Raw genomic sequence first — 23,730 nt, forward strand, 5'->3', positions numbered from 1 at the left:
GCAGCTTTATTACACATTCTTGTTGTACAGTTTGTACATTTTAAGTTTTGTTGCCTGTTTCTTGTATTAGAGTGATAATCTTATACATGCATATTCAAGCATAAATTAAACAAAAAATCCACATCATAACCATCATGAGGAGATGAATTCCTTAGTGAGAAATAATCTGCTTTCATGCAGATATCATTATTTAAGAAAGGGAACAAACTAGATGGGTACAAAATGCCTATACAATTAAAATGGGAGGAGGTGACAGCGCTTTGGAGGACAGGATTAGACTACAAAATGATCTTGACAAAATGGGAGAATTGGTCTGAAATCAACAAGATTAAATTCAATAAAGACAAGTGCAAAGTACTTCATTTAGTTAAGAAAAAATCAAATGTACACCACTAAAGTGGGGAATAACTGGCGAGGCACTAGTACTGGAGAACAGAATCTGAGGATTATAGTGGATCATAAAATGAATACAAGTCAACAATGTGACGCAGCTGCAAAAAAGGCTAATATCATTCTGGGTTGTATTACCAGGACTGCTGTATGTAAAACGTGGGAGGTAACTATGAGCTATGGGGAAAGGTTAAAAAAACTGGGTGTGTTAAATCTTGAAGAAAGAAGACTGAGGAGGGACCTGATAAGTCTTCAAGAAATGTGTTCATGGCTGTAATGGCTTCAATAGCAGAGACACCCAATCCAGCATATCCCATGTCCCAGTGGTGAGGGTGTGCTTCTGAGAGGTGGGAGACATAGGTTTAAATCGCTGCTCCAAATCAGACAAAGGGGGATTATTAATCTGATTCTCCTGCATTCTGAGTGAGTGCTCTAATCAATGGCCTAATTGATATAACGGTACCACTGTCATGGCTTTTTGTAAGAAAGGGTTTAGGTACCTAACTCCCAGAAAAGGTTCACAGCTATGACTCCCAAGTAGCAATAAGTACCTAAAATCAGTTTATGCTCCACCCTCTCCAGTATTTTCTGTTGGCTAGTTTAGGCAGCTTCCCTGCTCACCTTGCTGGCTTTTGTGGGTCCTGTTCTTAGGCGCCTAATGCTCCCCATACTTTGTATACGGAGCCCAGGGGCCTAAATCAGTGCTGTGGAGTCCATTAGGAATACTTAACCTAAGATTATGCAACACTGACTATAAATTCCCTTTGTGGATGTAGCCCTTGATGGTTGGTTACTTCTATAAAGTAATATTGTGTATGTTAAACAAAGTGGGTGTTTTGCATTAAGTGAGTTATTGAAAGAGCTTAGGCACATTGAAAAGGCTACAGTAAATACTAAACAAAAACTAGAAGAGGAGATAGTAAAGGACAAACTTCCTGCATTTGTTCTGGCTTACTGTTCTGGCCTTCCTGCATTTGTTCTGGCCTCATGCTTACTGAAACATAGAGAGCAAGAAGAAATTGATAGACTACGTATAAGAAAGGAAAAGTACTGTGCATTCTTAGAACAACATTGGAAGGAAATTAATTAAGTGCTTTCACTGGCCAAGGAAGATTTGGATAAGTAGAAAAATAAATTACTTCTTCGGACAGTGATAGAATTAAAGGAGTGGCTGGGCCAAACCAGAGGAACATACTACTAAAACAACCTTACTTTAGGAACTGAAGAAGTGACTGACAATGAAGAAAATGCAGAAAGTAGATCTGGATCTTAGATATTTCTTCAAAATAACTTACATTTATTGATAGGGTACTCCTCTACTAAAACGAGATGGAGATTTAAACAACAATATTTAACTAAGGTAATAAAAAACTGTATGTATTATCAGTAATATACAATGAGGAAAGCCAAAGACTTTTTTGGAGACAAGTGAATGTGTAAAATATATTAAGTATTTTTTACAAGATTCCATTGTGAAGAAATAAGAAAAAATAAAAATACCTATAAAAAAAAGTTAAAATAGTTAAGTAATCTACATTATGGAATGAAAGTGTTATTGTGCTAATGTACACATTAGCAAAGCTTTTGACACGGTCTCCCACAGTATTCTTGTCAGCAAGTTAAAGAAATATGGGCTAGATGAATGCACTATAAGGTGGGTAGAAAGTTGGCTAGATTGTCAGGTTCAACGGGTAGTGATCAATGGCTCCATGTCTAGTTGGCAGGCGGAGTCAAGTGGGGTGCCCCAGGGGTTGGTCCTGGGGCCGGTTTTGTTCAATATCTTCATAAATGATCTGGAGGATGGTGTGGATTGCACTCTCAGCAAATTTGCGGATGATACTAAACTGGGAGGAGTGGTAGATACGCTGGAGGGCAGGGATAGGATACAGAGGAACCTAGACAAATTGGAGGATTGGACCAAAAGAAATCTGATGAGGTTCAACAAGGACAAGTGCAGAGTCCTGCACTTAGGACAGAAGAACCCAATGCACAGCTACAGACTAGGGACCGAATGGCTAGGCAGCAGTTCTGCGAAAAAGGACCTAGGGATGACAGTGGACGAGAAGCTGGATATGAGTCAGCAGTGTGCCCTTGTTGCCAAGAAGGCCAATGGCATTTTGGGATGTATAAGTAGGGGCATAGCGAGCAGATCAAGGGACGTGATCGTCCCCCTCTATTCGACATTGGTGAGGCCTCATCTGGAGTACTGTGTCCAGTTTTGGGCCCCACACTACAGGAAGGATGTGGATAAATTGGAGAGAGTCCAGCGAAGGGCAACAAAAATGATTAGGGGTCTGGAACACATGACTTATGAGGAGAGGCTGAGGGAACTGGGATTGTTTAGTCTGCAGAAGAGAAGAATGGGGGGGGATTTGATAGCTGCTTTCAACTACCTGAGAGATGGTTCCAGAGAGGATGGTTCTAGACTATTCTCAGTGGTAGAAGAGGACAGGACAAGGAGTAATGGTCTCAAGTTGCAGTGGGGGAGGTTTAGGTTGGATATTAGGAAAAACTTTTTCACTAGGAGGGTGGTGAAACACTGGAATGCATTACCTAGGGAGGTGGTAGAATCTCCTTCCTTAGAAGTTTTTAAGTTCAGGCTTGACAAAGCCCTGGCTGGGATGATTTAATTGGGGATTGGTCCTGCTCTGAGCAGGGGGTTGGACTAGATGACCTCCTGAGGTCCCTTCCAACCCTGATATTCTATGATTCTATTCGCTAATGTAGAGTGAAGGTCTGCTCTATTATACTAATGTAAATTCAGAGTAGCTCCAGTGATCTCATGGCATTAGTTCAGATTTATACCAGTACGGCAGAATTTTTCCATAATAAAGAATGTTATAATTAAAAGTAGTCTGTTTGGGGATTTAAATATAAATAAGGCCACGAAAGGAGAGTCCCTTTCCAGGAACTGAAAATTTGAGATAAAAGCTTCAGTTTATTATGGAGATAAAAGAAAAGTTTGAGTTTTTATAAAGTTTCTGAAGAGTGGAGCATTCAGCATTGAGCATGAGAGCTCCTTCTTCCCTTTCCAAGGGCAGCAGATGAGTGAGTCTTTATCTGAAGACAATAAAGCTAAGGGGCCCTACGTGGCATAATAACAGATGGGGAATTTATAAGGCCCATTAAAATGCAGAGTTAGGCTGAGTGAAATTCTGGTCACTTCTACAGAGGGTGCCGTAGCAACAAAGCCACAAGATTCTGTGACAGTTGGGGAGAACCCAAGGATCTTCCAGGAAATCTGGTCTGGTTGCCCCTTCCCCAGCCGTGTAAAATATTTGGGCCAGGGACCAGAAGCATCATTTCAGAATAATTCAGAGTGGAGTGGGGTGGTCAAAGGTGTGTCAGCATATGGAGCATTATATGTGATTACATTATATCCTGCAGAATTGGGTGAAGAGGAGTGGAAGACACAATGGAGCATATAGAGCTATGAAAAATCTGGAGAGGGGACAAACCAAAGTCAAGGAGTGAGGTAACTGCCCCCTTACCCCATAGCAAATGCTGTCCCTGACTGGGACTGGAGTGTCAAACATTGGAAAGAGAGTTAAGACATCAGGCCAGAAAGGTCTGAGTCGGGCACAAGGAGGAGGTTGGGCAGAGTCAGTTTAGTTTGCAAAGAGAGGATGTGGTTATTGGGTAAGAGGAGAAGGGAGGAGGAAGCTTTGAAATACTGCAACTAAAGCCTGAGAGAAGAGATAAGGAGGATGTTTGCTGCACTATAAAATGAAAAACCTACTCTTGCTCCCATGGAAGTCAATGGGAGTTTTGCCATTGACTTCAATGGGAGCAGATGTTAAAGTAGCAGGAAGGGTCAAGTTGGTGAATGGCATCAGTCGGAGAGGCAGAGGGGGAAAACTGCAGTACTACACAAAATAGCAGCAACGGCATATATTATTATAATTTATTATTTGTATTACAGTAGCTATGAGAGACACCAGTCAGAATCAGGGTCCTCCTGTGCTGGGTATTGTATTAAAAATACAGCAAAACAGTCTCTGCTCCAAAGACTTTACCATATACTTAAAGACACTAGTACTTAACTGGAGGGCACACAGTAGAGAGGGTCAGGAAATGATGGTGACTATAGTAGGGAAAAAATGGTTATACAGGCCTCAAATCATCAAACACTTAAGCACATACTTAACTTTACTACTGTGATGTGATGACTGGTGTGTGTGTTGCCTTTCTGTTTCCTACTTCTTGTTCCCATTCCTGTTTTGTTGCTACCTACCTGCTGTTTGGACTGTGATCATGTTTTGTTCAGATTGTTGCTGACTTCACCAGTTCATGATTATTACAGGTTTTGATCGACAACCCACCTGTGTGTCCTGCTTCATTTTTTTTGTGTTTTTAGATTGCTATTTTGGGGTGCATCAGAGCATAACACGTGAATAGTCCTATTAACTTCAAAGGAACTGCTCACAGTAGTAAAGTTAAGGTCATGGTTAAGTATTTGCAGGCTTAGGGCTGGCAATGTGAACATTCCCTAAAGTAAAATTACTTATAAGCCTAAGTCTTTGCAATATTGAGCCCTATACACATAACCATACAAGAAGAGCAATCAAGTTGCATTATTTTCCCAGTTTATTGTTTATAGTATAAACAATTGTCAGAAGATGGAGGAAATCAAACTAAAACTCAAGAAAAATGGACTAACAATGTATAAGAGCAATGGATAACAAAACAGGAGTTGGAACTACCTACATATTTTAGAAAAGGAACACAATTTGTTTTATAAACAGGAACAAAACAACAACAAAACATTATTTTTTTCATAAAAATGTACCCTCACCCTTATCTAAGCCTATTTTTATTAAATATTTCCAACAGACTCATGCCATCTTTTGGGTCAACTCAGAGCACTTCTTTGAGGATGATTTGAGGAACTCCAATGTTCACCCGTCTCTTCTCACAGGTAATGTAAGAAAGCGACTGTTTCAGTCATTTTCTAAACATTTTCTAAACAGTTTTAGAAACATTTTCTAAAACTATGTGAACTATCTTAGCTTTTCCCAACTACTCATGCAACATAGACCTGCTTGGCATACAGCTCCAAATTGACTTACTGAGTTAATAATCCCAGGGGAAAAATGAATAGAAGTTTCATTTCTGTTACCTCAGAGATGCCATGGAGAATCCATGAGATAATCTTTCCAAGTTATACAACACCTGCACCACCACTGCTATGCCACATTCAGATTGACTAAGAGGAATCCTTATATATATATAATCTGTGCATTTAAATGTATTGTGCCTTTCCCCAATAAACCTCTATTCTATGTATAATGTAGAGATATTATGTAAATGCTGTGTGTTGGTCTAATGCTATTCTTAAAGTATTCTTGTTACAGATAGGTAATGCCACTGGCTAACAATACCAGGATTGCATGCAATTATAACCTGGAATTATTTTCCTCATAAGTCATGATTATAATAGATTCTCCCTCTTTATTCACCAACTGAAGAGGGGATGATTTGCATTTCAGAAGATTTTCTTAAACTTCTTTAAAAATAAAGGAATTAATGTTTGAGGCGAGGATAATGACATTACCCTTCATTGTTGGGTATTTGACCCACTAGTGAGAGAGATAAGAACTGTCATACTGCAGCAGAGAAATGGAGTCTACCTTGATATTCTGTATTCAACAATAGCCAGTGTCTGATATTTTACAGAAAGGTGTAACTCTGCTCCACCCATCTAAATTGTTCAGTTGTGTAATAGCACCCATGAAAGGAAATGTCTTCCTAACCTTATCAATCAGTTTATGCTTTGTAGACTGAAGATGGACAGCCCTTATCAATACTTTCTTTATTATGGTAATTTAAGTTGCTTTAGTTGTTCTAGAGAAACAGTAGCTCCTCCATAGTTAAGGTTGTAACTAGCTTCCATTATGCTCTAGATTACATTACATTTCCTTGAAACCAATGAAGCATCTGCAGTGTTATGAAAATATATGTAATTAGGCAAAAATATTAACTAGTACTATATTCTGTAAATAGTTCTGAGACCAATCCTGTTCTCAGTGATTTGAACAGTAAAATTTTGCCACTGATCTCTGATCATGTTGCTATTGGCTGATTGCCGCTTCCTAAGAACACAAGGAAGTTCACTGTTACCGTAATTCCTTCTTGAGACCAAGTAGCGGTGGTCAGTGTTTTTAGATCTGTAGCATCAGGGGGTCTAGTCCACCTCCCCAGGTGGATGGGTTAATTATGATGAACTTGATTGTCATGCACATTGTGTAAAGAGTTGTCACTTTGGATGGGCTATCACCAGCAGGAGAGTGAATTTGTGTGGGGGGGTGGAGGGTGAGAAAACCTGGATTTGTGCTGGAAATGGCCCACCTGATGACCACTTTAGATAAGCTATTACCAGCAGGACAGTGGGGTGGGAGGAGGTATTGTTTCATATTCTCTGTGTATATATAAAGCCTGCTGCAGTTTCCACATATGCATCTGAGGAAGTGAGCTGTAGCTCAGGAAAGCTTATGCTCTAATAAATTGGTTAGTCTCTAAGGTGCCACAAGTACTCCTTTTCTTTTTGCGAATACAGACTAACAGGGCTGTTACTCTGAAACCTATGAAGAGATGGTGAGCAGCTTCACCACAGCTGGTATCCACCCATGACCATAACTGGGTATGGTTAAAGCATGGGTGCCTTACCCCGGTACTTGTGGGTATGGCTGAATTACTGATACCACACAGACGCAGAGAGAAGGAACCACAGCCTCTCGACACCTGCCATCTGATCCCCGGTGCCACATCAGAGTGGCAGAAGGTCGTTGTGGTTTGCACAGAGGACTCAAAGCAGGCACCCACGACCTCTGGGGGAGGCTCTGCCTCTGCTCACAGAGTGCCTTTCGCCATCCCACCGTGCACCCCTTCCTGGGGTGGCCTCCCCGGCCCGTCAAGCTTCCCTCCGGAGCAGGAGCAGGGACAGGGACTCCGACATCCGGGTGCTGGCGCCCTTTGCGCGCATGCTCTACAGAGCCGCCGCTGGGTGGGTGAGGAGGCAGCGGCGGCAGCCAGCGGCAGTGGCAGCAGCTGCTCCTGAGGGCGCTGCGCTTCCGCGTTGTGGGGCGAGAGGGCTAGACAGGGGGCGGCGGCGGCGGCGGCTGGAGCAGGGGGATGGTGGTCGGGGGGCGGGCCGGCAGCCGGCGGCAGCGGCAGCGAGAGGCGCTCTGCTAAGGCACGCGCCGCACTGAAATTGACGCGCGGAGGCTGCTGAGCCGAGGGAAGGGCGAGCGTGAAAGGCAGGGACTGCGGCGGCCGGCCGGGGCACGTGGAGGGCTAGCAGCGCGGCCACCGCTACCGCTATGTGAGGCGGGGTGGGCGAGAGGGGCCGAGGCCGTCGCTGTCACGTCGCCGCTGCACCGAGAGGCAGCCTCAGGCGGAGGCCGGGGGCCTCGGCAACGGGAAGGGCCCGGAGTGGGGCCAAGGCTGTGTGCGCGTCTGGGGCCTCGGCGGTTGCAGGAAGGGGGACCGGGTCGGGGGGGGAGGAGTGTCGTCTGAGGCCTCGAGAGGAGGCGGCGTGGGGAGCAGATTTACCGCCTAGGGGTCACTTGGGGTGCCCCGTCTCCCAGGCTGTGTTCCACCCCGCGCCCTAGGCTTCCCCCTGCATTAGGATCTCTCCTCCCCTGCCGGCTCAGGGGCTCGCCGCCTGCCCGGGTCCGCCCGCCGCCCTGCTTTTGGGTCCCTGCTCCCGTGAATGAGGGGAACCGCTTGGACTCCGCCACTCGCCTAGCGCCGCCTGCGCTGCAGGGCTCTCCGCTTCCCTCCTGGTGCGCGGCGGGCTGAGGCGGCAGGGAGCGCCCGGAAAAGGGGGAGGCGGCGGCGGGCAGAAGACTAGGGAGCGCCGCCGCCGAGACCATGAGGAAATTTAACATCAGGAAGGTGCTGGACGGCCTGACAGCGGTCTCGTCCTCCTCCTCGGCGTCCTCCTCCTCGCAGCAACAGCAGTCCGGGAACCGGGAGAGCGACATCCCGGAGACGCTCCAGTCCGAGCACTTCCAGCTCTGCAAGGTGAAGGCTGCAGCCAGGAGCCCCGCTCGCAGCCCTGAGGGACATAATGTAGCCATGATGGGCTCTGCAGGCTTTGGGCTCTTCGGTTTTCAATACCTACAATTATCTGAACCTCTCCACTCTTTAGGGATGGGGAGAGAATGCTGGGGGAGTTGTAAAGGGTTTATTCGATTCTTTTATGGGAATCATCATCTTTTCCTTCCCTTGACAATTTCTGGATTGATTCTCTTGACTCTAGGCTATTTCATGCACATAATATTGTGTCTGTTCAGAACAAGCTGGGGAGGGGGAAAGTGGAAAGTAGGGAGGAGAGTAATGGTACCTGGTTATAATGGAAATCTGTTTGCTTTGCGTTTGGCTGATGGACTGGAAGTATGGGGAACCTAACCCTTCACATTTGGAAGTGCATTTATCCTTTTGCACCTAAAACGGGCTGTAGACGTTTGTGCCGAATTTGTTGGATCTTGTTATCAAGTAGACACTGCTGATATTCACAATGTGAGATGGGAGAGAAGTTAATATTGTTTATTGCTAGTATAATTATTGCAGTTGAGGTCTATACATTTATAAAAGGATGATGCAGCAAATTAATCCAGCAGCTGCACCAAGAGGAATACAAACTAATTTGAATATTAATGCCCATCTTTATCTTTACAACACCCAGGGCCTACTTGTTATTTGGTTGGGCTTGTTTGTGTATATTGCTTTACATTTTATCTAGTGTTCCATGCATTTTTACCAGCAATTTAAAAGAGGCAAGGGATCTGGAAAGGAAAAAGCAGTGTTGAGTTAAATGGCCTTGTTTACAGTTGCACTGTAATACCTTATCACTTGCAAAATTATTGAAAGTTGAGAGGCATGGCTGTTTAACATAACCTATTTAACCTCATTAAAGTAAAACCTGTGTGAGCGTGCATTTCTGAAGTCCTAAATCACCACACTGGCATCTGTATATTTATATTTGTAATTTTAATATAAGATTTCTTTAAAATAGAAAAGCTAGCATTTGTATGTCTTTTTTTTTTCATTTGCATAGCTGTGATCAAGGTTAGATCATTATATTAATATTTTTGTGTGAAAGTGAGTCATGTAGTAAAACAGCACAATTCATTAATTTGAATCAATTATTATTGTCCTACAGTACAGTTAATTTGATAACTGCACAAGCAGTAATTAAAATCCTGGCTAGTCAAAATGGGTAGCCATTCCAATAGCTTAATATTAAGTATTGGTTTTGTGGGGGATGTGTGATTTCTTTTAAAACACTATCCTGGAGAGAGAATGCACTGTGTCCTGCTTGAGAAATGGGGATGGCTCTCTGAAGAGCAGTTCTAATGATTTGTAATAGTTTAATTTACAGTGCTGTCTGCGTTGTCAAGCTTCCCAGGAAACGTTTCATATTTTAATTGTCAAATGACTTTTGTATACCACTATAAACAAGAAGCCAGAGAATAGGGGAAGGGTCAAAATGAAATGGAAGTAGTTGGTGGCTTTTTTTTTTTTTTTTTTTTTTAAAGAAAAGAGGTAAAAATCAAATCCAGGTTTCGGTAACCATCTTTTATTTCATGTTCAAGGATAAGCGAATAGATTCTTTACCAGAAATTTTCTGTAATGAATTCAGGCTAAAGTGCTGTTTTGCATCAAATATTTTTTCCTAAATGCTTGTTTCCTTACTGAAGTGTAGTTAAAACTGAATTCCGCCTCCTAATACACTCTTGATTTTATTTATTTTTGGTCTGCTGCTTGACCCACCGTTACTTCACTGCTCTGACTTGTTAGACCGTACGCCATGGTTTCCCCTATCAGCCTTCGGCCTTGGCATTTGATCCTGTTCAGAAGATACTGGCAATTGGGACTCAAACTGGAGCTTTAAGGCTGTATCCTTTCATTCTGTTATAAAAAGAAAATCACTGTGCTGCTGATTGGAGTCCAGTCCTGGCTTATTCTTCTGCTTTGCTGGAGCTAGTGTGAGGAAGCACTCTGGAAACCAGGTATGCGTTTGCATTTGAAGGAGAGGGAAAAGGGGGGAGGGATAGTTCAGTGATTTGAGCATTGGCCTGCTAAACCCAAGGTTGTGAGGGGGCCATTTGGGGATCTGGGGCAAAAATTGGGGATTGGTCCTGCTTTGAGCAGGGGGTTGGACGAGATGACTTCCTGAGGTGCCTTCCAACCCTGATGTTCTATGAAAAGCCTTGGTTGCTGTTGTTGGGTTCTCTCTTTGTGTGCGCAAAGGTGTGCACAAATCGTTTGAGGATGTGCCAGTGCTGTGATGTATGGCTCCTCAGTTTCCAGTATCTTGGGTTGGTATATGTGTCTGTGAAGTCTCTGTTGCTTTGGCATTTTTACAGCAGTTAATCACAAATCAGAATAGAGGCCTGGGCTAGGATGTGTTAAAAGTTTGTGGATTTTCTTTTGGGGAGCTGCTTTCTAACGCTGTAATTGTTTGCCGTTGGCTTTTTAGCCACCAAAAGATTGTTTTAGCAGCACCATTTGATCTTCTAACAGTTACATCATCATCACTGAAATGAACAAGTTACTCAAATTAGCATATGGAATTTGTAGCATAAATCAACAATAACTGTGGTGTTCTATGTTTAACAGTGCATACATTGTACTAACTAAATAAAAATTTAGGTGCATTTATTTGGTTGAGAAGGGGCCTAAATGTCTTTCCAAAAAACGTTGGAATTTCCTGAACATCACTTAATAGGGGAATGTAGTCAATAGAATTTGCTATTATCCTGAAATCTACTGAAGCTTTGACATTTCTAGAAGCTTCAAATATATCTTTCTAGAAAAAATAAGTTAATCCCTTTATACACTGCCGGTAAATCTCATCTTTTTTGTTGTTGTTGTTGCTACTTTTGGTACTCCTTGCGACTGCTTGTAGTATTCTGGGAGTTAGAGTAACATGATGATAACTCCACCTCCTTCAACTAAAAATGAAATACAATATTAATGGATTTTTCAGTCCTTTTAAGCTCTCTTTTCGATGATTTAAGTTTTATATTTACAAAAAGTTAATTGTTATATGAGAGATTCAGAGAGGAGAGAATTTTAGATATAAACGGAGGTTAGACGTGTAAAAACATACAAACGTGATGTATTTTATTATAATTGTTCATGGTAGCATCATATTATAAGAATAATCTTGATATTTTATTAAAACTATTCTTAACTAAATAAATACTATTTACATATATCGAAGATATATCTTACAATTAAGTTGCTATTTGTTTCCTGTAAATAAATAGCCATACATGGCATCCCTAGTTAAGTATTATGAGTGTTACAATGAAGGAGGATGATAGTGAGGGTGACCTGTAAAAGTGGTTAAATGAAGAAGGGAATTAATTGCCTAATATCAGTGTAATAGTATCTTATGAGTGTGCTTGCTTTTTAGTAGGCAAGAGTAAGCATTCTTGGAGGACAAGGAAGTTTAGCTTGAGCAGCAGTGTAAACACAAATGTTTTGTTTTACTCTTCTGATATTTTAATGGAAAAGTTGAAACAGTTGTACCAAACTAGTGAAACGGAGAAAAATATTTCAAAATGTGGTTCTTATCTGAAACATATAACTGGTAAATCTTTGGCTAATGTTTGAAAAATACACTTGCTAAAGGCACTTAAATGTTGTCTGACTTGGAATGGAGGATAAACCATCAGTCTCTGCAGAATTTAAACCTTCACTTCTTGTTTTTGTTTGTTTGTTAGAGAGGGGAAGCATTCCAAATATAAAACAATGTTTGTCTTCCTGAGTGTATAGGCATGACTTTGCTGCTAATAGCCTTCTAAAAGAGAGGGAAATTGACTTTTATTAGTTTTCGCTGCTATTAGCCAGAACCTTGCAGAGGGCAATGAAATTGACAAGAATAGCTTTCACTGTTGATGATTTAATGAATACTCTGAACAGCAACATGGCCCAGAGCTACTCACAGGGGAATAGGACCCGAAAATGGAGTCTAAGGAACTGTATTGAGAAACAGACCCATCTTTCTGCCTCCACACACTCTGGTACCATTTAGATTGAGGTAGGGTGTCTTTCAGCTAGATGAGAAGTCTCCCCACCCCCATTGTCCTGAATCTAATTGGTGGGATTTCCCCTTGTTTTTTGTATTGGCCTCTGACTAGTAAATAGTAAATTTTTAGGTTATGAAATCCTTCTAGTGTTTTGTTACTCGTTGCATATTTCTAACTCTAGATTTGTAATGACTGCTGTAGCTCATATTTAAAGAATCAAATCAGTCTAATCTCAAGTTAAATCCAATACGAGGTATGATGAGTAGGTTTTTAGGCATTTCTCCACCAATTTATATGGGAAATTCCTTTTCATGAGAGGGCCTCAATGTTGCTTCTATTAAAATTTTTACGTGATGCAGTTTTAAACAGGGTTCTAAGGCACTTTAAATTTTAAAAGGTAACATGATTTAACTCATGAAACTGAATGGGTCCAAAATGTTTTACAAATCATGGGACTACCTAGTAATGAATATTATTCAACTATTTTAATGCTTTTTGGACGTCTACATTGAGTAGTTTAAACCATTTAAAAATTGTTCTAGTGAGTAGTTTTGAACTGCTTCAGGTTTTAAAATCAGTACTGGTTAGAGCTATGCATAGTGTGGGCTGGAGTGTGACACCTTCCCTACAGCTTTGCCATTTAATTCCTGTCCATTATGGCCATGTCTGCACCTGGAATAAAAGGTATGTTTTTAGTACATTAAATGACTGTTTAAATATCAGGATTTAGCACACATGATAGTATTAAAAAAAAACAAAAACAAAAAACAAAAAAACCCGCTTTTTTAGGGCTGTGCCACTGTAACATGTCTGGTGAAAATGCTCTAGGCTGACGGGAGAGAGCTCTCCTGCTGGCATAATAAGACGGCCTCCATGGGAGGAAATAGCTCTGTTGGTGGGAGAAGTTTCCCCACCAGTATATCAGTGTCCACACCGTTGCTTAGGTCAGTGTAACTTACCTTGCTTAGGTGGGTGGCTTATTCACGCAAGGCTTTGCTATTCCATGGCCAGCTTGTTCCTTCCTTGAGCAGCAACTGCTTTTCGATCTTGTTGTAGCTTCAGAAACAGAGCTATGGATAGAAAAATGTGGTGACCTCACTCTAGACCTTTCAAACAAAATCACGTGACTTTTTAGTAGATGGAGGCAGAAGATACCATGGTTCTTGTTGCCTTGTCTTAGTCCTGAGTACAGGAACTTCTCTATGCAGTCTCTCTCTTCCAGAATTTCATGAAAGATTGTGAAAGATCTTTAATAGTACGCCATGCTCACAGATGAGACCCTAGTTCTTGCACTTGATAACTCAGTAGATTCGATTCCTTCCCTTCCCTGGATGGAAGGACGTGCTAAGAAATACTTAAGAATTTAGACAAACTTTTTTAGTATCCTAGATGCTGCAAGGAAACTATTAGGGGGAAAAAAATTCTTTCTCAGTCATTTCACATCTCCTTTTGTTCAGAAATCACTCTACAGATATCGTATACTCAGATTTGTCTAAAGTGTATCTGATAATACATTTCCAAAAAATAAAGCTATAGCTGCTAGGCTTTCTCAATACTCGTCTTCAAGATGACCTTTCTTTTGGTGTCTAATTCAATAATGGAATTGTTGAAGGCCTTGTATATGCCAGTGTCTTAGTTAATAAACCTGCTCCTTTTTTGGTTTTGTTCATGCATTTTAAAGATCATTAAAAGCTACAGCATAAAAGATTCAGGGAGTCCAACCGGTTGAAAACTTGATCTGGCTCTTTTAAGGGAGGCAAGGTAAAATTAGTGGTTAAAGCAGGAGATTGTGAGGAGACCTAGATTCCATGTTCCACGGTTGCTTATTTGCTCCATGAACTCCATGAAGCAATTTTCTATGCTTTAGTTTTCCCAGCTGTGTAAAATCCTTGGAGAGTCTCTCAAGAAAGGTACTCCATAAATAAAAATTATTATTCTACAGGCCTAAAAGCCTTCAGTTGCATCTTGGAGTTCGGTCTCTCTAACACTCAAGGTACTCTTCCTGGCTGCGATTATTTACTCTAGAAGATCTTCAGAAGTAGGGGCCTGTCAGTGGAATTACAGCATTGCGTCTTCTGCACAGACAAAACTGTGTTTAGGACTCCATCTGAGTAGGTTCTTTTATTAACCACAGGAGACATTTCTTCCTCATGTATATACACAATTCACAAAAAGTAAACAATTGGTGATCTGGCTGCTCATCATATGGTCAAAATAATATACATTGAAAGGTCCAAGTTCTTCAAAATGCCAGACTCTTCTCTTGTCCTCTTCTTTCTGGCAGTGAAAGAGAAGAAAACTATTGAATCACCAGTAAGTGAATGGCTAAACTTTTACATATTTGAGGCACAGAAAACTTATTTTGGTTGATTTAAGACCCCTCTGCAATGGTCACATCTACAACATGGGCAAAAAAGACGTACACTTGTGTTTTCGAGGCATTATAAGCTGAATGTGAAGTTTTTGATCTCCCTTCTGGCAAAAGAATGCTTCATGCTGTAGTACCTGAATAATCTTATTCTAGATTTGAATCTTTTTCTGTACATACATTTTGACTATATGTATAATTCTCCTTCAGAGTTCCACTGCAATGAAGATCCCATTGTTCTGACTGATGGTCCTGGGTGTAATAGAGGGAAGAAATGGCATCTTATACTTTCCTCTGAATATCTATATCCACCAAACCGTTTCCTCCCATCTTTGGGTGTTGACTTATTCTTTGTGTTGAAGAGAGACTAATCACTAACTTTCTTACAGATCGTAGAAAGTATTTTAAAAGAACATTGTTAATATCGCCTTATGTTCTCTGTGCATGTGAAGATATTATACAGTTCTGATCCCTACTTATTTCACCCATTCAGGGAGGCAGACTGATGCTTGTCTTATATTAAATAGCTTTAATTTTTTGCCACTGTCTCTAGGGAAATAGAAAGTGCTTAGTAAGTTCATAGAATTAGTGGCTCTATATATTCAGAGTAAAACTAACTTTTGTTTTCGATATAGGTCTTTTCTTCTAATGTTTTAAAACATATGTTTTGAGGATTCAAGAAAGTCAAATTAATTTGCCACTTTGTGGTGCAATAACCATTTTTTTTATCATTGTCTGATGAAGGTCTTTTCTTATTCAGAGACGACTCTGTGCCAACACAATTTTGGATGAGGAGTATGTGATAGCACTGAGCAATACATATGTCTCACAAATATGGTAGGTAATTGCAGAGCATGTTCTGACATCATGACATACTATTCTATTGCTTCTGTTGTTTAACCTCTTGTACTCCTTCCTACTATTCATATTTGTTCAAAGTCCAAACAACATGGTTACAGAGGAGGTTTATGAGGGTGGAGCATATCCTAGAAGAGGATGTCCTCACTTAGCTTTGGAAAAGCAGTAGAATTTTCATCAGTTAGTATGTTTTCCTTTATCTCTGAATTAAGGGCCTGGAACAGTAAAAGTATGTTCAACTTGTATGTTACAGTGTGGGACCCTGTTGTAACAACCAGGCAAGGTACTAACAAACTTCAACAGGACTTTATTTTTAAAGTGGAAACCTCTTTACCAAGCTGCTGCTGCGCCCTTGGTAGCTCTCACTCAGCCTCCTTAACACTCCTCCCCCCGCCCCCCCGTTTCCTGTCCTTTCAGACAGCCAGTGCTCCCAGTTCTAATAATTACAAGCAGCATCTAAACGCCACAGACCCCTGAAAAGCAGCACGTGCAGTGGGGTAGTTGGACATATATACTGCTGAATGAGAGCTACAGAAACAGGGCTCATTTAAATTTGGCAACCTGATGTCAGCATGGACTCCTTTTTCTAGAAGGATATAGTTTTGGTCTTGCTAATGTGTCCAATAAGCAGATATGAGGTGACATTAAGATGAGACCTCACACTTCAGAAAGCACAGACACAATGGGAGAAAAGATGTTAGTCTGATTACTCAGAACAGTGTCTATCCGAAAATAGAAGATAATCAAATTTATAAAGTAAATCCTTATTCCTGTGGTAGTCAGCACTTGAATGACCATACAGTGATAAATGCTATCTAAATATTTGTAGAATACGAGAACTTGGGTGAAGTTTTCATTCACTCCTGCATAATAATTCTATGTTAATTGATTCTCATCTGAAGGACGCAGACCGCCCTTTAGGGTAACTTTTTTTTGTGAGAATAAAGGTTACATTTTGTTTTTAATGTATGTCATATTTTAATCCCTTTTTGTTGGTGTGCCTGGCCCATTCCCATCATGAGGTGACACTGCTTTCCTTTTTGAGAGGGGAATGCTGGTATTTAACTTTCACTAGGGTGTGCTCTGCATGCAAGCATGATACCACTCACTAGGAGACCTGATGTATTCACTCTCCACTGGCTAGGAGAACAAGAGACTCATGTCTGTGAGTCAGAATTTGTGAACCAGAATTGTCTGCGTGGTAGTACATTGTCTTGCCAGTGCCATCAGATTGTCTTGCAGCAACTTCTTAAATATGGTTCCTGGTTATTTCGTTTTGTTGAATCACAGTAGGTTCTTGAGTTGTGCTAACTGATCAACAGTCATAATGAGGCTATGCCAGTGGTTGTAATGTTCAGGTCAGCTAGTGATGTGTAAGGTGACCTGTATTTGTGTCATTTGATTTATTTCAGGCACGCTCTTAATTATGATCTTGCATTAAAATGTTTTTTCTTATTACTTTATTTGCTTTGTAAATTAAAATATTTGTTCACACACTACCTTCACTGTTGATTTAAATGTGAGCACCTACCCTTTTAGAGGGTTATGTAAAGATTTACTGGCATAAAAACGATTCACAATCAATCGCAGTTGCACCCTGTGCACAACTTTAAAAACTTTGTGGGAATGGCCTGATGTGAAACAGAGCCTTGGAAATAGAAAGCTTCAGTTTTAACTATCATCCATTTCTTCTTCTTCTTCATATGGCTGATGTAAATGTAGAGCAACAACTATAATTTTACGTTCAGATGGTTAATCCAGATAATTGCATCTGGAGTAGCAGAGTGTATTACAGTGATGCCTCCTTCATATTTGTGAGTAGCTATATATTCTATGGTCTGTTCTGGGTGACCACAGTCGCATAATAGAGAGTCTTTAATTTTCTGTTTGTGCAGCAATTATCTGCGTCTACCATGGTCTGTGCGGATATAGTTTAGGGTAGCTCATGAGCTTCATGGAAGATGAAAGCCAGGGATCTTCTAAATCAGTCTCTCATAAGGCATTTATTTATGATTTCTTGTGAACTCCGTTCAGCTTTCCAAGCTTCATCCGGGTTGAAGTTGCATTATTGAAGGTTAAATGTGTGGGTCCAAAAGGGCTTATGAGACTTCAGGTGGTGGCGATGGATGTTGTTAAGGTTCTGGTGGTTGGGAAGACATACATTTTCCATGACCCTCTGGAATTCCCGGAGGATTGTAGCATCGTGGCAAATGGGTGAGGGAGCAATGTGCAACACCTCCGGCATCCCAGGTGTTAGGGTTGACTTTAGGGTTCTAGTGATTGCATTGCAGTGTTTTAGTTCGACATCAACAAGTTGAGTATGGCTACTTCTGGTCCATACTGGTGCACAGTACTCAGCTGTGGAGTACACAAGGGCCATCGCTGATGTCTGTAACACTGATGCTGATACTCCCCAGCTTGTGCTTGCCAATTTCTGGACCACTAATTCTGTTGCATGGAAGAGCAGTGTAAATCTATATACAGTGTTTATAGGATGAGATAAACATAGAGATTCATCCTGAAACCTGATTTACCTCATTTTTTATTTAAACCAGATCTTTAATTTTATTTTAATATGTATTTTCCCATAAAATGACCTTTTTTTCTATTTAACTTGAAGATTTTAAAATGGTGATTACTTATCTGGTTTGACATGTTGACCGCTCCAGAGGATCTGTTTGAGAATATCCTCATACTGCAAATTAACATAATGCTATTTTGTCAGTCAAAACCGCATCTTTGGTGGTGAAATGAAAAATACACTTTAAATCTATCTGAAATTGTCCAAGTGTTTTGGAGGGGTGCAATGGGCAGTCAAATCCCACAGAAGGCAAGAAGTGGTTAAAGAGCAGATTTGGGCTCAGGCAGTCCCGCACCTGCAAGGCATGCCAATCTTGGCAGAGGAGCTCAGTTTATCAGGGACGCAGCCTGGGGAGGTGGATGGACCTCTCATCTTCAGCTCCCAGAAAGGCGCACCACACAGACTCAAGCTACCTTTGGTTGCCTATGAGTAAGGCTAAGTTTTTGTCAGATATTTTTAGTAAAAGTCAAGGACAGGTCCCTGGCAATAAAGAAAAATTCACAGACGCCCGTGACCTGTCCTTGACTTTTACTAAAAATACCTGTGATAAAATGGGTAGCCTGGGCAGCTGTGGTGGTGGGGGGAGCTCCAGGGTCCCCCTCCACTGGCAGCTCCAAGCTGCGAGGGTCCCTCCTACCTCCCACGGCAGCTGGAAGCAGCGGGGATTCCCCCTACTGCCAGGTCCCCCAGGCTGCCCGTGGCAGCGGGGGTCCCTCTTGCCAGCTGGGAGTGATGGATTCCCCTGCTGCTCGTGATGGCTGAGAGCAGCAGCAGGGAACTGCAGGCTCCCGCCTGCCACCCATGGTGGCCAGGAGTGGCAGCAGAGCACTGCAGGGGCTCCCCGCCTTCGCAGGCGGCAGAGGACCCTGCAGCTCCCATCTGGTGCTGGCTAAAGTCACAGAGTCTTTGGAAGTCAGATTGCATGACTAAATTGCAGCCTTACCTATGAACACAGAGTGATAGGACAAATGGCTGGAGGATCATGATAGGACAGAGAAGTTGGTACTGCTCTTTATTTATGTTAAATTAGTTTCCTTTCCTTTGTGGCCTTGAGAACTGGGACTAAGGGTTTTGCTCTGGGGTAGACCCCCGCACTGAGAATATGAGCCCTCTGAGAAGAAGGTGGGCCAGCGTAGGAAGTAGTCTATGGAAGAAGCAAGATGTCTGACCAGACACTTCAACTACTTGCTACAAGGGTAGCTGGGTCAGAACCCGGCGTAGAGGGATGGGCTGGGTTTCCCTGCAACATCACTTGGAAAACTAACTGGAAGACCTCAGACACAAAGGGCTAGAAGGGCTGTTGAGCCTACATCAGGGCCATTAACCTGGTATGAGATCCTAGGACTATTGGGTGAAAATCCTATTTTACCTGAAAGGGATGAGACCAAAAGTGACCTGACTGGAGGGCCAAGTCACAAGGCAAAAGGGGACCGTAACTGGATCGGGACAACAGGTGTATAGAGGGGGAAACTTGGCCAAAGACAATTTTTTTTACTTGATATTGGATTCAAACATGTTCCCTTTTAAAAAGTATATGCTAGGTAGCTGCAGTAGTTCTGCCAACAGAGATTCTGCAATACAAGTCAGTCAGAATGTATCTACCTTATAGTTCTTTAAAATGTGTGTTTTTAATTTTGCATTGCTGGAATTCAGGGATAGGACTCTCCTAATTTTAGTATTTCTACTGTATTGGAGAGAGGCTCTAAGCACAGATGTTTTTCATTCAAGTGAATTCTGTCAGCTTAAATGTTGAGGAGTTAATGTGTAAAGGTCTTGAAACGTATTCTTTTCATTAGTACAGAGAAAATGAAGTGTAACTGAAGTTCTGCTTTAGGGTTTTTAAGAAATGTCAGGCAAAGCTGATCATGCCAATTAAAGTGTCCAAAACTTGGCTTTCCAGTAATAAGAATGATGCTGAATAGAGTTTTCTTTAAAAATAGATGCCAGGGCTGGTCTTAGGCCACTTGATAAGGTGAAGAGTAGATATAAGTTTTGCAAATCTGCCAGATCAACTGCTAAGCCACTGTTTGTCCCAACTGAAGGCAAGAAGCTGGACTGTGGCCATCATAGGAAAAAGAAGAGATTTTTATCTTGATGTAAATAGTAGCCAACTAAAGCACAAATGAATGTGCCCACTAAATCACTGAAGACCATGCAGGAGTCCTCCATTTTTGTTAACTTTTTTGCAGATTTTGTCTGCAGGCAGTTATGAAGGTCATGTACTTTTTTTTTTAACTGATTGCACAGTTGCTGTCAGTGTTTAGTTTTCAATAACATTTTTAATTCACACACAAATTGAGTCATAATATATTACTAAATAAGAGAACAGCAGAGCTGTAGAAGTATCAATCCAACCTGTATTTAATGCAGTACAGTGGTTTCAAGTTGTAATAACAGTTGCTTTGCAAAATTCTGATCTTATTTGTGAAGGAGGCAGCAATTGTTCTGATATCTATAATCAATAGATGGACAGAAATGTTTAATTTGCTTTTTATGTACTTGTTTGTTACTGTATTTGGGTATCATGGAGAATACAGTAATAGATTTTGTGATTAATTTACATTTAGATTAATTTTACATTAACTGGATTAATGTACTTGGTAATGCCATTAGTATGTATCCCCTCAAGTAGTTAACATTTGTTATATTTTCAAATATATTAATTTGTTTACCGATAGTAATTCACCTTGTGCAGTTGAGAACTGTTTCGTTTTAGAGATACAATTTAGTCATTTTAAAAAGTCATGCTTACTCATATAGAGTGGTTTGCCTGTGTAATACTAAAATAACAGTTTGATTTTGAAGCCTTCCTTTGTATTGCACTTGTCACATGATACTTGTGTATCAAACTGGCTCAATACAAATAAAACCAGAAAAGTATCAATTTGAAGTTGGGTTGTAGCAAGGAAATCAATTATAAAACGGATGAAAGTAAACATAGAATTTTTCAATTAGAGTTCCCGTTAAGTAACTAAGGTGTAATCACTTTTGGCACTAACATGGGAAGGTTTTTAATACTCTAATTCTTCAAAACAGTATTTTTTCGAAGAATTCCAGATTAGTTCAGCAACCGCTCTCTTGAAAGTACAGTACCTAATCCTTTTCTTGTACTGGCAATTTTTCCACAACTGTGCCCTGCCAAAGGTGATTGTAGATCCAGTGGCATCCACTAACTCTGTGTCTGCTGCTAAATTGCTTTCCTTTTAGTTTCTATCCTCCCATTCCTTTAGAAATCTATCCTGAAGATTCTTCCATTTTCTGCAGCATATATAGCTGCCTATATTCTTGACTGCTTCATTCTTTTGATTTCAGATTCTACCCATGCAAGCAGTATTTGCAGTAGACCCATTTTTAGTGACCATTCAATGGACCTGCAAAAATAGGTAACTTAATGGATTATAAAGGTGGGGCAGACTTGTATTTGTTTTGAGGATGCTTTAGAGTAGACTCATGTCATAAATGTAAAGGGAAGGGTAAACCCCTTTAAAATCCCTCCTGGCCACAGGAAAAATCCTCTCACCTCTAAAGGGTTAAGAAGCTAAAGGTAACCTCGCTGGCACCTGACCAAAATGATCAATGAGGAGACAAGATACTTTCAAAAGCTGGGAGGAGGGAGAGAAACAAAGGGTCTGTGTCTGTCCGTACGCTGCTTTTGCCGGGGATAGACCAGGAATGGAGTCTTAGAACTTTTAGTAAGTAATCTAGCTAGGTACGTGTTAGATTATGATTTCTTTAAATGGCTGAGAAAAGAATTGTGCTGAATAGAATGACTATTTCTGTCTGTGTGTCTTTTTTGTAACCTAAGGTTTTGCCTAGAGGGATTCTCTATGTTTTGAATCTAATTACCCTGTAAGGTATCTACCATCCTGATTTTACAGAGGTGATTCCTTTACTTCTACTTACTTCTATTTCTATTAAAAGTCTTCTTGTAAGAAAACTGAATGCTTTTTCATTGTTCTCAGATCCAAGGGTTTGGGTCTGTGGTCACCTATGCAAATTGGTGAGGATTTTTACCAAACTTTTCCCAGGAAGTGGGGTGCCAGGATTGGGAGGATTTTGGTGGGAAAGATGTGTCCAAACTACGTTTCCCAGTAAACCCAGTTAGAGTTTGGTGGTGGCAGTGGATATTCCAAGAACAAAGGATAAAATTAATTTGTACCTTGGGGAAGTTTTAACCTAAGCTGGTAAACTCTACCTTGACTGAGGGATAAACTGGGTTCTTTACCTTCCACTCACCATGGCCAGAAATAAAATTTTTTTAGATGAGATTTTGTCCTCAGTTATATGTGTGCTACTCAATTTGTCTTCAGATTAGGCTTTTTGTAACCTCTTTACCTTAAATAGATTTTTCATAGGTTTAACTGATAGGACCTTGGTAAACAATTCTGTTGATGCATGAGACATAACAGAAATTATATAGCACACTCAATTTTAGCTGTGTTGGCTCTTTATTGGTAACAAAAGCAGTAAAAACGTTTTGTTACTACAGTTATCAAATAAGACTCTGATAACAGATCTGTTTTCTGGATTTTAGTGCAGTTTATACATATTTTTCACTCTTCAGAATGAAACTACCCTTTAATGTTTTGGAGTAGAGTTTTAGGGTCTTTAATATTAGAGAAGTGATGTATGGCTGTAAATGCCAATAATAAACAAAGATCACATAATCAACATTTCAGTTGGAAAGGGCCTCTAGTGTGTGGTCTAGCCCATCTTCTGCATTGTCTGGATTAATTTAATTTAGAACAGCTGATAGTTGGATGTCTAGTGTAGTATTAATAGCTCCATTTTAGTACTAATGACTGCAGTTTCACAGCCTGCCTTGGCAGAATGAAAACATTCCAGAAACTGGGGATTTAAAGCCCTAGAGCCAAATTTTCTGCTGGTGTGACTTCAGCCTCTTCTCTTGTCCTTCTGGTTTCAGTAGTGCCCCAGAAATAGACTCATTCAATGACTGGTGCTTAAACCAGGGTATGGGACACGAGAAATACTGAAAATTTTCATCAGTTGCTCTTTAAGAAAAAACTGTAAATTTCAAACTGCATTGTACAAGGCTGCAAGGAAAACTAATAATGAAAATTATATTTTATTTGTACTTCCTATATTCAGTTTGCATGAATTTCTTTGACATATTTGATTTGAAAACCTTTATTCATCTTCCGTAATTCTTATACTTTCCCTTCACATATTAGAAGAGCAACATGATAAAATAGAGTATAAAAAAGCAGTGCTCCAACTTATGATATGCAGTTATGGAACTTTTGGTCAGGTGCTGCAGCACATGAGTGATAGGTAGAGGAAAAATTGTGCCAAATATTTTGTTGCATAGTACTTTACATTCTGACCTCTCTGCTGAATTCACTGTTGCTGCCTTTCATGGAATGAGTTGCAGAAGTATGTTCTCCTGAAAAAGGCAAGACCAGAACTCTATTAATCAAAAGAAAGATGTACAAACACAGAAGAAATGTATGTTTTTGGTTTTTTTTTGT

At 40.7% G+C, this 23,730-nt stretch overlaps 1 protein-coding gene across 10 annotated transcripts in view; it reads left to right on the plus strand.

The window, feature by feature from the left end:
• The first annotated feature begins 7,518 nt into the window (after positions 1 to 7,518).
• The window catches only part of STXBP5 (syntaxin binding protein 5), a 184,306-nt gene continuing 168,094 nt past the window's right edge, over positions 7,519 to 23,730 (plus strand). For 5 of the 10 annotated variants that reach the window (XM_073337566.2, XM_073337569.2, XM_073337567.2 and 2 more), the window contains exons 1-2: positions 7,520 to 8,415; positions 10,195 to 10,292. In XM_073337566.2, the coding sequence (XP_073193667.1) occupies positions 8,263 to 8,415; positions 10,195 to 10,292 (251 nt within the window). In that variant the 5' untranslated portion in view covers positions 7,520 to 8,262. Of the gene's footprint in view, positions 8,416 to 10,194; positions 10,293 to 23,730 lie in introns of all 10 variants that reach the window. The other 5 variants (XM_073337573.2, XM_073337570.2, XM_073337572.2 and 2 more) reach the window with 2 other exon arrangements.

This window comes from Lepidochelys kempii, chromosome 3, assembly GCF_965140285.1.
Source record: "Lepidochelys kempii isolate rLepKem1 chromosome 3, rLepKem1.hap1, whole genome shotgun sequence".
Classification (NCBI taxonomy): Eukaryota; Metazoa; Chordata; order Testudines; family Cheloniidae; genus Lepidochelys; species Lepidochelys kempii.